Raw genomic sequence first — 16,254 nt, 5'->3', positions numbered from 1 at the left:
CTCCCCCTGCCTCCCGGACTCCCCCACCTCCCTCCGATGCCCACTCCTGAGCACCCGGGAGCCCCGCAGTCCCTGGGCCGGGTCCCTCAGGGTTTCTGGATCACCACCTGGAACTTACCTGGAAGAGAAGGACGAGCTTTAGTGCAAGGTTGGGGTGGGAGGGGGTGGCAGCGGGCACCCGAGCAGCCCGGAGAGGCTCATGTCTGCCCTGGACCACAGTCTGCGTGGCCTGGGCCCGGCCCCGGTTTGATCAGTGGGTCAGAGGGGGTGACGCTCCCTCCGGCTGGCCTGCACCCCAGGGCTGGCTGTGTGGGTGATGAGAGGGATGGAGGCCAGGCATGTAGGCCGCGGGGAGGTGCCCAGGCCACCGGCCTTCCCTGGCATGTGGTGCTCAGGACCTGCCCTCCTGCCCCCAGGGGCCCCCGGGAGTGGCCAGCAGGACCGGAAGAGGGAAGGGCAGGTGCGGTGGGGAGGAGGCCTGCACCCCAGCACCCCGCAGGCAGCCGGTGTTTCCAGGGCCCGGCTGCCCCGGGAGCCCCCTGGAGGCCCCGCACCGTGTCCAGCTGGGGCCCCTGGAATGCCTGGGCGGTTCTCTCCCGCTGGGTGACGAAAGCCCCCGGGGCCTCGAGTCCCACCTGTGGGACATGGGGCTGGGCTCGCTGGCTGCAGGGGCGAGGGGGACCCCCTCCCCTGACTCACAGGCAGGCAGGGCTGCCACCAAGGCAGTGACGGAGCTCCTGAAGCCCAGGGTGTGCAGGCTGCCACGCAGGAGGCCACAGGGGAAGGCCAGGAACTGGGGCAGGGGACACAGACCACTGTGGGAAAGGGGGCCTGGGTCCCGGGCCCCCCATCCTGGGGCCCCTCCCCCATACCTTGGCTGCTTCCTCCTGATACTGCAGGCCGGAGGCCATGGGCAGCAGGAGGGGAAAGCTGTTGTCCTGCAGGACGTAGGTCCCCTGGGGACAGAGGAGAGGCCGTGGCAGGGCAGCCAGGTATCAGCGCCCCGCCCCCCACCCCACGGGGCTGAGGTCCCAAGGACCCTTCCCCTGAACCCAGGGTCACAGGTCCAGCCTCAGAGCTGTGGGACGGCATGGGGCTTGGTGGCCCCCAGGGTTTCTGGGAGAGGCTGTGTGGCTGGGATTCCGGGAGCCTGGGGCAGCTGGGGACAAGCAGCGTCACGCCGAGGCCCGCTGCTGCCCGTGGGGGAGGCCCAGTCCGGCTCGGGGCTCCTCCTGAGAGGCTGAGCCACTCTGGAATAGTCTTGGGGCACTGGGCATCCCTGTGTGGCCACGGCAGGGACGCCCAGAGCCCGCCCCGGGCTGCTGCTGCCTTCCCGGGCCGCGGGGCCCACCTGGTGATTGGTGCGCAGCCCGTCCACCTGCTTCTGGAACACGGCCACCCACAGGTCTTTGCACAGGAACTTGAACACATCCAGCTCCTCCCTGAATGCCAGCGCGTCCTGGGGCAGCCTGGGTCGGGGCAGGGGCTCAGGGAGGGGGGGCGCAACCTTCCCCAGCCCCCGCGGTGGGCCCTGCCCACCCCTGCAGGCGGCCGGCTCTCACCTCTCGCCCAGGGCCTGGCCCACGCGGAAGCCAATGCCCTCCAGCACGGACAGGCTCGGCTTCTGTCCCTAGAGGGGCAGAGGAGAGAGGCTCAGGGGCCCCTGGGGTGCCATCCAGGGGAGGGGACCACGGGCGGGGCCTGAGTCAGCGCCACACCCCCACCCGCCCCTGCAGAACTGGTGGGCTCCCCAGGGACTTGGGGGCAGGCGGCTTCCCTGGTAACAGTTATCAGGTTCCATGGCCACCTGAGTCCACACACCCTCTTCTGAGGTGGGCTCGCACGGGGACGGCACTGGCCGGGTGGGCCGTAGGAAGGGACACTGGGGGTCTCGGGGGGGGGCGTCACTGGTGGGGAGCAGCCGTGGCCGAGCGGTATGGGGAAGGCGGGAGGAGGCAGGGCCCAGGCACACAGCTGCGCGGGGTCTCTCTAGCTGGGAGACCTGGAGGCAGGAGGGGCACAGGGCAGCCCGGGGCGGGGGAGCCAGATTCTCAGAGGAACCTGGGGTGAAGGGGGTGGGGGACAGCGGAGAGGCACAGGGCCCTGGAGGAGGGAGCTCTGGCCTCCTGTGGGGCTGGAGCCGCCCCAGCTCCTGCCCGGCCCTGCCCCCAGGCCCCGGCTGCTCCAGCAGCTGCCATCCCAGCAGTGATGGGAGGTCTCCGTGGAGACCCCGCCCCAGGCAGGATGCCCTGGTCTGCTCCTGTGGGGGCCCAGCGGCCCAGCGGCCCAGGCTTCCCGCTTTGCACTCAGCCCCATCCCACTCTGGGATGTGGGTCGTGGAGCCCAGTCCTGCCCACGCAGGGACCCGGCTCTGTGAGGCTGGGGCCCCGGGCCTGGCCCACAGGAGCTGCTTCCGGAACAGGTGCCAAGAGCAGGTCCCTGGGTGGAGCCAGGGCCGAGCGCCAGGTGCACCACGGACCCTCTTGTTTGAGCTGAGCAACCCTATGGGTGGACTCAGGGGGGCCAAGAGAACCTTCCAGAGGCCCCCACAGTCCCGGGGCTGTCTGGGAGCCACATGTGGCCACAGCTACGGCTGTGTTTGGTGCGGGACTTGGGCGGCCGCAGCCTCCTGTGGGACTTCACTGCTCTCCGGCTGCCTCCGCACGGCAGGGCTCAGGGCAGGCTGGTGACAGATGACGCGCAGGGAGGCCCCTGCCACAGGCATCCCCCTCACAGCCACACACAGCGCCAGAGCCCCCGTGGAGCAGTGGCTGCTGTGCCTCAGTTTCTCTCCTGGGGTCCTGATGAGGGGCTGAGGGGTTGGTGCCAAGTGCCAGGCGGGCTTGGAGCTGGCCCCGCCCTGGTCCTTCGTGGCCCTTGGCTCACAGGGGGGGAGGCCCCTGCTGGCAGGAGACCCACAAGGGAAGGGCTCCGCCATGTGCCCCACGGCAGCCGGCAGCCGCCACTCCTGAGCGGCCTCCAGGATTGCTCCCACAGCCCCCAGAGGCGGCGCTGGCGCCGGCGCGCGCCGACCCAGCCCCTGTGTCCTGCTCCCAAGGACGCCCTCGTTTGGCCCACAGCCATTTCCCAGGTGCCCCTGGAGCTCAACTGCCGCGCCCAGACGGTGCCCACCCACAGCCTGATGGGGCTGGGAGCCCGGGGTCCAAAGGGCAGGGCAGGGCAGGGCAGGAAGGGGGTTCCCGGCCGAGGGTGTGGGCGAAGGCAGGGGCCTCCTATGACACAGCTTAGGCCTGGCTTGGGGATCACCAGGGGCAGCCAATCCTCGGGCCATCGCCACGTGTGCTGGGTGCTGGCCACGTGGTGCCCCTGCCGGGATGCTTGCTCAGGGGGAGCACACGAGAACTGGGGGTGCAGCGTGTCCCCCCCGGGGAGCAGCGAGGGCTGGCCTCAGATTCCAGCTTGTCCTCTGGGAACCTGAAGGTGCCGGGTTTGAGTCCTGGCTGCACCGATTCCCGGTGTGCGCCCTGGAGCAGGTTGCGGCCTGTGCCCCGGCTGCCTCACTGTCCCTGCTCACTGCAGTGGTGTGCCTGGCACCGGCCGCAGCTCGGCACCTGGGCTGCAAAGGCGGGGGGTGGGAGGGAGGGAAGGGAAGTGGGGTGCAGGCCCCGCCCCGGCCCTGCAGAGCTCTGGGGACTGGGCTTCAGACAGAGAGGCAAGGCAGGTCCGCTCCTGCTCTGGGCCTGGCGCGCGCTGCACCTGTCGCCGGGCAGCCTGCGGGATGGCGGTAAGAGAGATTGGGTGGGGAGGGGAGCAGGACACCGTGGGAAGGCTGCTGCAGTGCCAGGGGCTGAGGGAGATTCTGGTGTCTGGGGTTTTGCTGGGGGGGGGGGTCAGGGTGGGCCTCTGTCAAGGGCAGGTGCAGGGAGATAACAACTCCAGTACACCTGCTGTGTCATTAGCATCTCCAGTCTCCTCCCAGGGCTGGTCACTGGCTATGGCCACTGGAACCGGTGCAAGCCGGTTTTGCTGATCTGTCAGTGTCAGGAGGGGGCTGGGGTCCAGAGGCTTGATGGACAGGAATGGCCTGTGTCTGGTTAGGGGACAGTGCTGGATTCGCTAGCCCTGGCCAACTGTGCTCCCAGCCTGCCTCGCCAGAGGGCAGCTGCGATGGTCCCCGTAAGTGGGTTCCTTCACCGACGGGAGACCTGCCCCGAGTCCCTGGCTCCTGGCTCTGACCCAGTCCTTGCAGGCATCTGGGGAGTGAGCCAGCCTGCTTTTAAACAACCCAAACCAGTGCCGTATCCACAAGCCAGGCCTGCACTTGGCTCAGAGGAGCACATGCTGGACCAAGGAGAAGAGGTGGAGAGAGGAAGCGGGGCCAGAACTGGAGAGACCAAGCATGGAGCAGCCTCCCCAGCCAGGCCCTGAGAGCGGGAGAGTGCCGAGAATGGCCCCGGGTCTCGCCGCCGCCCAGGCCACGTCCATCAGGCCAGGTATGGGGCCAGCATCAGAATCCCCCGGGCACGGCCTCCCGCAGCCCTGCGGTGAGCCAGGCTGAGTAACCCACAGGCTGGATCACAGGAAGCCATCAAACCCTTCCAGACAGCGTGGGGGCCCAGCCTGGAAATGCGGCCAGAGTTCATGAGGCCGGCCCCTCCGTGACCCTGCTACCCTGCCCATCAAAGCCCTGGCCCCTTGATCTGCTAGGCGGGGAGCGGTCACGCCCAGCTGCGGAATGAGCAGTGTGCAGCCCAGGGGGCCAGGGGAAACCGTGGCAGGTGGGAGGGGCTGCTGGTGGTGACCATGGAAACCAACCTCCCACTCCCCGCCCCAGCACCTGCACGGCTTCAGCAAGTCCCTAGCGAGGCCGCACTGTGTGCCAGGCCTGGTGCCGGCCCCGGGACACAGACGTCCATCAAAGGGCCGCACAAGGGCGCAGTTCAGATCAGTACTGAGTGTGATGACGGCTGTGACGGTGGACCGGGAGGGGGGACCCAGACTCCACGGGGGGAAGGGACTTGGAGCCAAGAAGAAAGGAACGCGCTGAGGCCTGGGGGCGAACGGGAGGTGAGGGGGAGGCAGGTGTTTGGAAGCTGTCAAGGACGGAGAGCCGGGGCACATCGCCCTCCCCAAGCCTGGGGCGATGCACACGCCCTGAGCCCACCGGGAGGGACTGGAGTTCCGAGCGGGTCACCGCGGGCTCCCCGGGGCCTGGCACCCTGCAGGTCTGTCTTGTTCCCGGTGAGGACCCCGGGGGGACAGGGCGCCCGAGTCTGGAGGGCTGTGGACTGGGTGCTGCAGCGATGCCCACGTTTGACTCGTTTATTCCTCCCAAGCACCACCTCCGCGCGCTGAGCCCACTTTCCTCCCTTCTAGAAGGTTCTCTCCCCCATCCATGGACCCCTTTCCCCCTGGCAAAGGCTTTCTCCCATCCCCCTCCCCGACCCCGCGAGTGTATACTGAGTCCACACAGGACGGGATGCTCGTCTGAGCTCAGAGCCTGCGCCCAGCAGGCGCTCAGGTATGGCTGTGCGGTCCGGGTGACAAAGGAGCGAGACCGAGGCAGAGGGGTTACGTCACGGCCGCACGCCCCGCACGAGCGGTGGTGGTCACTGCCCACCGCCGCCTCCACGCCCTCCACTCCGGCCGCCGAGCGCCGCCTCGCACACCCGGAAGCCAGAGCAGGGCCGGAGCTCGGACCCCGGCGGCGACGCGCCCCCGCCCCCCAGGTCCCGGCGCTCACCCCCGGGGTGGGGTCAGAGTCGGGATCGTGATCCCACAGCTCCGCCACCATCTCCGTGTGCAGAAACTCGAACAGCACGGAATCCGCCATGCGCCAAACGACCGCCCAGCGCTTCCTACTCCCATTGGCCAGGCTGGGCAAGCCCCGCCTCCCGCCTCGGCGCGACCCCGCCTACCTCCGCTTCCATTGGCCTTTTGGACTAGCCCCGCCTTCCCGCCCCGGGCTCACGCGCACACAGCGTGAGCCTGGGCGACGGCGGGGCGGGCCGACTCGGTTCATTGGCCACACGCGACAGCGTCTTCCGCCCTCACCTCAGTTTGTTCCCTACTTCCGGGTCCTCGAGCACTCCCATTGGTAGAATCAGCATTTACACGTGACACGCTTTTTTTTTAAACTCCTCTTTGCCCGCTACAGACTGCTTGCTGCACAACCCGGAAGCGCCAGCGCAGGCGCCTACCTATTGGGCGAACCTCCGATCACGTGACTCTCCGGCACGCCAGCCTTCAAAGCTCGTTGCGGACAACTTGCTTCCTCGTTTGTAGCCGGGCAACACCACGTGACTTGGCCGCCAAGGCCCGCCCAACCCGCGTCCTATTGGCTGAGCCCGCAGCCCTTTCCCTCCCGGGGCGGGGCCGCCGCGCTTCGGCCCGGGAGCGGATTCCGCGGCCTCGGAGCTCCGGGGGTCTGGTAGGTCCTTCGGCGACGCGCTGCCCCCGGCCACCGCGAACGCAGCCTCCCTAGGGTCCCGCGGGGCTGAGCCCTGAGCTTCCGGGTCTGGAGGACGGCGCGGAGGGCTCCCTGGGGCCGGGTCTCGGTTCCCCCAGCTGCACCCAGGGGGTGGAGTGGGCGCGGGGCGGGGGCCCGGACCCGCGCCTCACGCCGCCCTCGGTTGCTCTTCTCCCCCAGCTGCGCGGCATGGCGTCGCGGGGTCGTCGGCGGAGGCCGCAGACCGTGGTGCCCGGGGAGGCGGCCGAGACGGACTCGGAGCTCTCGGCGTCCTCGTCCGAGGAGGAGGAGCTGTACCTGGGACCCGCGGGCCCGACGCGCGGCCGCCCCACGGGGCTGCGGGTGGCGGGGGAGGCCGCGGAGACCGACTCGGAGCCGGAGCCGGAGCCCACGGCCGCGCCCCGGGACCTGCCTCCGCTCGTGGTGCAGCGCCAAGCGGCGGGCGAGGCGTGGGGCGCGGAGGAGGCGCCGGCGGCCGCCCCTGCGCGCTCGCTGCTGCAGCTCCGGCTGGCGGAGAGCCAGGCCCGGCTGGACCACGACGTGGCGGCCGCCGTGAGCGGCGTGTACCGCCGCGCGGGCCGCGATGTGGCCGCGCTGGCCAGCAGGCTGGCGGCCGCGCAGGCGGCGGGGCTGGCGGCCGCCCACAGCGTGCGCCTGGCGCGAGGGGACCTGTGCGCGCTGGCCGAGCGCCTGGACATCGTGGCCAGCTGCTGCCTGCTGCCGGACATCCGCGGCGTCCCGGGGGCCGAGCCCGAGCAAAACCCGGGACCGCGGGCCTAGCCACGGCCCTTCTGCCCCACCGGACTCTGCCGCATGGGGGTGGGCTTTCCCCCGCGTGTCCCCTGTCGCCTCCACCCCCGCCTTCCTGTTGCCCTCGTGGCTAACCCGCCCGCTGGGGAAGAGCCGTGTGTTGGGTTCTGGCCGGGCTATGTCCTTCCCGCCGGGGGCCGGGGGCCTGGTCGGGGTGACCCCGCTTCTCAGCTGCACCTGGGGGCCAGCCCCACCTCCTGAATTTCACCCCCCAGGCTTGTCAGGGCTTCCATCTCCAGGCGCTGGTCCTGCTCGGCCACCTCGTGGCTCCTCCCCCTTGGGTTTAGCCCCACCCCCTCAGCCTGACACTGGACCTGAGGGTGGGTTTTGCTTCCTCTGGGGTTTCTCATCCTACCGACACCCCCCCCCGCCCCGGGCACCCCCCACAGCTTCCCTCCTCACGCCCCCAGTGACGCCTCCCCACTCCAGACCTAGTGCTCGGGGCCGGTCCAGCCTGGTGCTCTGGGTGGGAGGTTTGGAGACAACCGCGGGCCTGGTGCTCACTGCCTTGGTTCCCAGACCTCAGAGGTGCCAGGTTTCTGATTCCACCAGGGGCTCTGCTGCCGCTTCTCACCCGCTCCCTCCCCTGGGTCCTGGGCACCCTCCCAATCTGGAGCCGGAGACCTGAGCCCCTAGGGAGAAGGGGGGGGGTCGTGGGCTGGTGATGCGGGGGCCCTGAGACCCCCAGGCCTGCCTTCTCAGCAGTGGAGCTGCAGCTGGGTGGGCAGGGCTCTGCTGTTGTGCACGGGTTGTTTTCCGTTCATTCACTTGCATTTGGAGATCGGCACTAGGTGGGGGGGAGCCCCCAGCCCTGCCTGCCCTCACGGCCCAGCGGGGGGGCAATGTGAATAAACCTGAACATTGCTAGTGCCGTAGCTGAGGTGTGCTGCTTCTGGCGCTGTGGTTAGAGCCACGAAGACGTGCAGGCGCCTGGTGAAGGGATCTTAGTGTGGGGAGGGGGTGTCTGGGGCTTCCCCGGGCCGTTTGGAGACGTCGGTAGGCACAGGTGAGATGCGGGTGACACGAGAAGTTTCAGGCAGGAAGCAGCGAGTGCAAAGGTCCTGGGGAAGTAGCAGGCGGGGGAGTGGAGAGAGCGGGCTACCCCAGGGGCCAGGCAGAGGTTCTAGGTCTTTCCTGAGTAGCCAGCAGAGCCGCATCGCGTTGTGTGTGCCTCTGATGAAGCCTGGTGCTTCTGCCTTGTGGCTGCCCGTCGACCAGCCCTCGGCAGCGCTGGTTCAAAGAAGGACTGCGTCCCGGCCAGCGACCAGCCGAGCTTGGGAGCGGGCACGGCATCAGCCCGCAGCTGCCTGACGGTGTCGGCCAACACAGAGTCGCGGGGGGCCGGCGGGGGCCAGGCTGTGGGGAAGGAAATGGGCCCCCGCGTAGCCCTCACTCCCTGAAGAGCTATGCTGTGTCGGGGGCCTCTGGGCCGTTTCCCCGGAGGCCTCGGAACAGCAGGCCTGGCTCTGCCCGTGTGGGGCTTGGAGGCGCCCTCGCAGGTCCGGGAAGCCCCAGGCAGAGAGGAGCTGGGAGCAAGGTCGGCGGGAGTGGGAACTGCGTGTGTCAGCTCCACAGCTCAAGTTCCTGGTGGGAGCCGGCAAGCACCCACGGGGAGGAGATGACGGGCGAGTGTGGGCTGGTGGTCCCCACGCCCGGGTTGGGCCGTGGGGGGCGGAGGCGTGAGCCAGTGCCGTGAGGGTGAGGGCTGACAAGCCCGCAGAGGCACGGGGTCTGGGGTTCACGTGCCAGGAGTCCCAGCAGCTCTCACCTGCAATGGTGGCTTTGTCTTTTTTTTTTTTTTTTTTTTTTTTAAGGTTTGCTTGAAAGAGTTACAGAGAGGGAGACACACAGAGAGAGCTTCCATTTGCTGGTTTTGTCCCCAGATGACCACAATGGCCAGGGGTGGGCCAGACGGAAGCCAGGAGCATCTTCTGGGCCTCCCACGCGGATGCCAGGGCCCAAGCACATGGGCCGCCTGCCTCTGCCTTCTCAGGCACACTGGCAGGGAGCTGGACTGGAAGTGGAGCAGCCGGGACTTGAACCAGCGCCCATATGGGCTGCCAGCGTCCCAGGCAGCAGTTTTACCTGCTGCGCCACAACACCGGCCCCCAACAGTGGGTTTATAAGAAGACATCATTGGGGCAGGTGTTGGGGTGCAGCAGGTAAAGCCACCACAGGGGACACCTACATCCCATATCAGAGCACCAGTTCCTATGCAGCTCCCTGCTACTGCACTGGAAGGCAGCAGGTGACGGCTCAAGTCCTGGGCCCCGGCCGCCCACGTGGGAGACCCGGATGGAGCTCCAAGCCCCAGCTGCTGCAGGCATTGGAGAATGAACCAGCTGATGGAAACCTTCCTCTCTCTGTCTCTGTCTCTGTCTCTGTCTCTCTCTCTCTGCTGTCAGATACATAAAAGAAGGCATGAGCGGGTGGGAGTATCGTCAGGATACAAAGAGCAGCAGCCGGCACTGAGTGGCAGAGAGGAAGAGGTCGCTGTCCACGGGAGGCCTGGGCACCCTCGGGTCTCACTCCAGCCGGCAAACAGCGGACGCCAGTGAAAACCGATAGGCTGCGTGCATGCCTTAGGCACTGCTCTCTCCTAGAGTCCCTGGACGTGGGGACGAGCCCCACGCTGCAGCTATGGCAGCACACGAGATCGGGGGGGGGCACAGAAGTGGGGGCACCAAGAACCCATCTGTGGGAGCTGGAGAGCTCATGGGAGCGCCGGCTCCCACGCGAGCTACGGGCACCCCAGCCCGCCCCCCAGGACCCCCAAAGGCTCAGAAGTCGGTGACTGCATCTGGCAGATTCGGGGGGCAAGGGGCCTCTAGGAAGCTGAGAGGTTATCCAGGTGGAGGACCGGGGCCGGTGTGCGCCTGTGGTTAAGCTGCTGCCTGCAACGCTGGTACCAGACGTGTTCGCTGGTTCTAGTCCCGGCTGCTCCACTTCTGACCCAGCTCCCTGCTCATGAGCCTGGGAAAGCAGCGGAAGACGGCCCCAGTGTTTGGGCCCCTGTACCCACTTGGGAGACCCGGATGAAGCTCCTGGCCCAGCCCCAGCTGTTGCAGGCTTTGGGGGGTGAACCAGCAGATGGAAGATCTCACTGTCTCTGTATCTCTGCCTTTGGAATAAATGAGTAGGATTTCTTTCTCCAACTACAGTCACATTCTGAAATGTCGGGGTTAGGGCTTCAACCTGAGGACTTTGGGTAGACCCAGTTCCCATCACACAAAGGCATATTCCTTCCAAACTTCATGAAACCATGAGTCGGGAGTCGGACTTGAACTCACTACTGCTCTGCAAACTTCAGACCCCTTCAGTTTCCCACGCTCTCCCCTCAACGCGTCATGCACGCATGGTGTTCTTTTAAAATTGTATTTGTTTATGTGAGAGACACAAGATTTCCCATCCACCGATCGACATCCCAAACTCCCACACTCAGCAGGGGCTGGGCCAGGCTGAAGCCCGGAGCCCAGAACTGCATCTGGGTCTCCCACATGGGTGCAGGGGCCCAGGACCCTCGCCGCCGCCTCCCAGGGCGCGCACCACGCAGGCCGGAGTCAGGAGCAGGGCCGGGGCCCTTGAGGGGCCATGCTCTGATGTGGGATGTGGGCGTCTCCACCGGCGTCTCCACTGCCGCCCAGACACCCAGCGAGCATCGCTTCGCTTTGAGTCAGTCCCTGCCGCTCTGGAGGCTTGCTCTGTTCTCCTGGTTTTATGGCCCAGGCCCTTTTGAAGGGGACGGGCTGGTCATCTTAGAGTCTGAGGTTTCCTCCGAGGGGGCTCAGGTCGGACGTCCGAGGCAGGGCTGCCCGCAGACGAGCCCCAGCCCCGGTGAAGTGCACGGCTCGGTGAGGGTCGCGTCCACCGGGTGTCTCCACTACGCTCTCCCTCCCTCTGCATTTGGTACTTTGTGGGAGGAGTGTTTTAAAAGATTTGATTGAAAAGTGACAGGCAGAGAGAGAGGTCTTCCATCCACTGGTTTACTCCCCCCAAATGGCCTCAGTGGCCAGAATTGGGCCCGACGGAAGCCAGGAGCCTGGAGCTCCATCCAGGTCTCCCACGTGGGTGCAGGGGCCCAAGCACTTGGGCCATCTGCTGCTGCTGCTGTCCCAGGTCCATCAGCGGGGAGCTGGATTGGAAGTGGAGCAGCCAGGACTCAAATGGGATGCCAGTGCTGCAGGTGGTAGCTTAAAATCTTAAATCTTAAAAACAAAACAAAAACAGGCCGGTGCCTTGGCTCAGTAGGCTAATCCTCCACCTTACAGCACTGGCACACCAGGTTCTAGTCCCGGTCGGGGCACCGGATTCTGTCCTGGTTGCCCCCTTCCAGGCCAGCCCTCTGCTATGGCCCAGGAGTGCAGTGGAGGATGGCCCAAGTGCTTGGGCCCTGCACCCGCATGGGAGACCAGGAGAAGCACCTGGCTCCTGGCTTCGAATCAGCGCGGTGTGCCGGACGCAGTGCGCCGGCCATGGCGGCCATTGGAGGGTGAACCAAAGGCAAAAAGGAAGACCTTTCTCTCTGTCTCTCTCTCACTGTCCACTCTGCCTGTCAAAAAAAATAAATAAAAATAATAAAAAAAAATCTAAATTGTAGGGCAGTTTAAAGTTCACAGCGAAGTTTAGCAGGAAACACAGGGAACTCCCTGCACACGTGCAACCTCTCCTGCTGCGGGCAGTCTGCCAGGTGCGCCGTGCGTTCCAGTCCGTAAGCCTGCACGGACCCAGCAGCACCCAGCGTCCTCATGCATGCCGGGGCCACCTGTCGATACTGTGCGTCCTGTGGCTTTGGCAAACCTGCCCCTGCCTGGAACCCCAACCTCGCTCTTCCCCAGCGCGGGCACCTGGCATGCATGCAGTTGGCCACTGCTCCACAGCGCCCCCTCAGGCGGCTCCACTGCCCATCCAGCTCTCTGCTATGGCCTGGCAAAGCAGTGAAAGCCCACGTGCTTGGGTCCCAGCACCCACATGCAAGACCCTGATGAAACTCCTGGCTCCTGGCTTTGACCTGGCCCAGCCCCAGCCATTGCGGCCATTTAGGGAGTGAACTAGTGGATGAAAGATTTCTCTTTCTGTCTCTCCTCCTGTCTCAAATAATTTTTTTTTTAAAGGCTTTACCTACTGTGCCACAATGCTGGCCCCGGCAGCCCATTTCGTTTCCACACAGAGTGGGCGCCCACTGGACGTACCGCAGCCTAGGCACCCAGGCGCCTGCCGACATAGCTTGGCTGCCTCCCGGTTTTGCCCCTTACATGTGGAACTGCTGTCAATGGCCGTGTGAAGATGGCCAGTGCCGTGGCGTTCCAGTGGCGGGTCAGGCACCATGCGATATTTTAGGCACAGCAGACAACTTCATCAAGTTCGTGGGAGATGGAAAGGTGAGGGTTTTTGCTACAAAATATTTTGAAATAACTGCGTACAAGGGGTCTTCTAAAAGTTCATGGAAAACTCATATTATGAAAACACTATGTGGCCGACGCCACGGCTCAATAGGCTAATCCTCTGCCTTGTGGCGCCGGCACACCAGGTTCTAGTCCCGGTCGGGGCGCCGGATTCTATCCCGGTTGCCCCTCTTCCAGGCCAGCTCTCTGCTGTGGCCCGGGAGTGCAGTGGAGGATGGCCCAAGTGCGTGGGCCCTGCACCCCATGGGAGACCAGGAGAAGCGCCTGGCTCCTGGCTTCGGATCAGCGCAGTGCGCCGGCCGCGGCAGCCATTGGAGGGTGAACCAACGGCAAAAAGGAAGACCTTTCTCTCTGTCTCTCTCTCTCACTGTCCACTCTGCCTGTCAAAAAAAAAAAGAAAAAAAGAAAAAGAAAACACTACGCGTGGATTTCAAAACTAATTTTTTTAGAGATTTTATTTATTTATTTGAGAAGTAGAGTTACAGACAGTGAGAGGGAGAAACAGAGAGAAAGGTCTTCCTTCCACTGGTTCACTCCCCAGATGGCCACAACGGCCAGAGCTGCGCCGATCCGAAGCCAGGAGCCAGGAGCTTCTTCCAAGTGCAGGGGCCCAAGCACTTGGGCCGTCTTCCACTGCTTTCCCAGGCCACAGCAGGGAGCTCTACTGGAAGAGGAGCAGCCAGGACTAGAACCAGTGCTCATATGGGATGCCAGCGCCGCAGGTGGAGGACTAACCTACTTCACCACGGCACCGGCCCCTTCAAAACTAATTTTTGCAGTAAAACAGACTTTTTTTTTCCCCCTAATTTATTTGAGAGGCAGAAAGAGAGAGAGAGAGAGAGGAGAGAGAGAGAGAGCGCGAGCTGCCATCGGCTGGTTCACTCCCAAGTGCCTACAGTGGCCGGGACTGGGCGGGGCTGAAACCCGGAGCCAGGAGCTCAGTCCAGGGCCTCGGTGTGGGCGCTGCCTCCCAGGGTCCACACTGGCAGGAAGCTGGGGGCAGGAGCCAGCGCCTGGAGATTTTATTTATTTTTTAAATTTAGTTATTTATTTGATAGAGTTACAGAGAGAGAGTGAGAGGGAGGGAGGGAGGGAGAGTGCTTTCATCTACTAGTTCACTCCGCAGACGGCCACAATGGCCTGGGCTGGGCCAGGCAGAGGCCAGGAGCCAGGAACTCCATCCGGTTCCCCTACGCGGTACAGGGGCCCAAGCACTTGGGCCGTCTAATGCTGCTTTCCCAGGCGCACTAGCAGAGAGCGGGATCAGAAGTGGAGCAGCTGGGACTCGAACCTGCGCCCACCTGGGATGGCGGCGCCGCAGGTGGCAGCTCTACCCGCCATACCACATGTGGGCCCCATGACGTGGGTTGTGGCTGGCTCCTCGTAGGCCGGTTTAAACCCAGCAGCCCGGCTCTCCGGCAGAATAAGGGCCGTGGGCCGTCCTGAGATGTAAGACCAGTTGGGGTGGTTTGGGCTCCTTCCCTGCAGGGGCGTGGGTGTGAGTGAGTCAACACTAGGATTGGGTTTTGCTAATTAAGTATGACAAAGCAAAGGCAGGCCAGGAGACTTTTGTCAACCGCTCCTTAGAGATGAAAAGACCAAACTCCAACAGCTGTGAAGTAACTTGGCCCAGATCGTAAACCAGGGAGTGGCCGGCTTCAGTTCCAGGCTTATCTAACTTGAGAGATTTATTACTTATCTATTTGAAAGGCAGAGTTCGAAAGAGAGGGGGAAAGATTTGCTATCTGCTGGTTCACTCCCCAGACGGCTGCAACAGCTGGGACTGCACAGATCCAGAGCCAGCCAGGAGCGTCCTCTGGGTCTCCCACACGGCTGCAGGGCCCCAGGCACTTGGGCCACCTTCCACAGCTTTCCCAGACCATTAGCATGGAGCTGGATGGGAAGTGGAGCAGCTGGGACTCAAAGCAGCGCCCATACGGGATGCCGACGCCGCAGGCAGCGCCACAGCGCCGGCCCCTAACTTGGAAGCTGTCACCTTTTCACTATAGGGTGCCTTCGAATCGCGAGCCGCCATACACGTAACGTGGAGCAGATTCATGGAAAATGCACATCACCATTGAGATCCATTTGTCCGTGAGCTTCCTGCCACCCTCCTGTGTGTAAACTGGCGGAGTTTAATAATGGAACACATGGATGAACCCAACACCGTTTAGGGACCAGATCCGGAGCAGGTGTCTGGCCTCTCAGTTAAGAGGCCTGGGTTCCGTATCCGAGTGCCTGGGTTGGCTAGTGGGCTCCAGCTTCCTGCTGAGGCTGGGAGGGGTGTTGCCATGGTGACAGAGGCCCCCACACCTCGGTTCACAGCCGGGCAGCTTCCTTTTCCCTTGGCGGGAAGTCAGCCTTCCTAACAGTGATGGAGGGTGTCCTCAGGGGGGCGTGGCCACGCACCTGACAGTGATGGACAGTGTCCTCAGGGGGGCGTGGCCACGCACCTAACAGTGATGGAGGGCGTCCTCAGGGGGGCGTGGCCACGCACCTGACAGTGATGGAGGGCGTCCTCAGGGGGGCGTGGCCACGCACCTGACAGTGATGGAGGGCGTCCTCAGGGGGGCGTGGCCACGCACCTGACAGTGATGGACAGTGTCCTCAGGGGGGCGTGGCCACGCACCTAACAGTGATGGAGGGTGTCCTCAGGGGGGCGTGGCCACGCACCTAACAGTGATGGAGGCCGTCCTCAGGGGGGCGTGGCCACGCACCTGACAGTGATGGACAGTGTCCTCAGGGGGGCGTGGCCACGCACCTAACAGTGATGGAGGGCGTCCTCAGGCCGGCATGGCCACGCACCTAACAGTGATGGAGGGCGTCCTCAGGGGGGCGTGGCCACACACCTAACAGTGATGGAGGGCGTCCTCAGGGAGGCGTGGCCACACACCTAACAGTGATGGAGGGCGTCCTCAGGGGGGCATGGCCACGCACCTAACAGTGATGGAGGGCGTCCTCAGGGGGGCGTGGCCACACACCTAACAGTGATGGAGGGCGTCCTCAGGGAGGCGTGGCCACACACCTAACAGTGATGGAGGGCGTCCTCAGGGGGGCATGGCCACGCACCTAACAGTGATGGACAGTGTCCTCAGGGGGGCGTGGCCACGCACCTAACAGTGATGGACAGTGTCCTCAGGGGGGCATGGCCACGCACCTAACAGTGATGGAGGGCGTCCTCAGGCCGGCATGGCCACGCACCTAACAGTGATGGAGGGCGTCCTCAGGGGGGCGTGGCCACGCACCTAACAGTGATGGACAGTGTCCTCAGGGGGGCATGGCCACGCACCTAACAGTGATGGAGGGCGTCCTCAGGGGGGCGTGGCCACGCACCTAACAGTGATGGAGGGTGTCCTCAGGGGGGCATGGCCACGCACCTGACAGTGATGGAGCGTGTCCTCAGGCCGGCGTGGCCACGCACCTTGCTGCCTGTGTCCATCACTGGCTGGCCGGGGCTCGCCACTCAGGCACCAGGCTAACGGAGCCCCCTTCTCTGGGCCACACACGACTGACCTCATGGCAGAAGGAAAAAGGGCTTTGATTTGCTTTTTCAGTTTGATTGTTTTTGTTTATTTGAAAGACAGAGCAACAGAGAGAGATCTTCCATCTGCT

The 16,254-nt window shown here is 64.6% G+C and overlaps 2 protein-coding genes across 2 annotated transcripts; one reads left to right on the top strand and one right to left on the bottom strand.

The window, feature by feature from the left end:
• Positions 1 to 27: 27 nt before the first annotated feature.
• On the bottom strand, positions 28 to 5,815 carry TRAPPC6A (trafficking protein particle complex subunit 6A). Its single transcript, XM_062177262.1, has 6 exons — positions 5,705 to 5,815; positions 1,563 to 1,630; positions 1,352 to 1,469; positions 873 to 956; positions 700 to 793; positions 28 to 118 (listed from the first exon to the last, which is right to left on the bottom strand). The coding sequence occupies exons 1-6, from the start codon at positions 5,792 to 5,794 to the stop codon at positions 87 to 89; spliced, it is 486 nt and encodes a 161-aa protein (XP_062033246.1). The 5' UTR covers positions 5,795 to 5,815; the 3' UTR covers positions 28 to 86.
• A 523-nt stretch (positions 5,816 to 6,338) lies between these two features.
• BLOC1S3 (biogenesis of lysosomal organelles complex 1 subunit 3) lies at positions 6,339 to 8,109 on the top strand. Its single transcript, XM_062176676.1, has 2 exons — positions 6,339 to 6,391; positions 6,611 to 8,109. Exon 2 carries the CDS (start codon positions 6,620 to 6,622, stop codon positions 7,208 to 7,210), a length of 591 nt encoding a protein of 196 aa, XP_062032660.1. The 5' UTR covers positions 6,339 to 6,391; positions 6,611 to 6,619; the 3' UTR covers positions 7,211 to 8,109.
• Positions 8,110 to 16,254: the final 8,145 nt, after the last annotated feature.

Source organism: Lepus europaeus, chromosome 19, assembly GCF_033115175.1.
Source record: "Lepus europaeus isolate LE1 chromosome 19, mLepTim1.pri, whole genome shotgun sequence".
Lineage (NCBI taxonomy): Eukaryota > Metazoa > Chordata > Mammalia > Lagomorpha > Leporidae > Lepus > Lepus europaeus.
The sequence above is the reverse complement of the archived record's forward strand: the minus strand, read 5'-3'. Positions and strand labels throughout refer to the sequence as shown.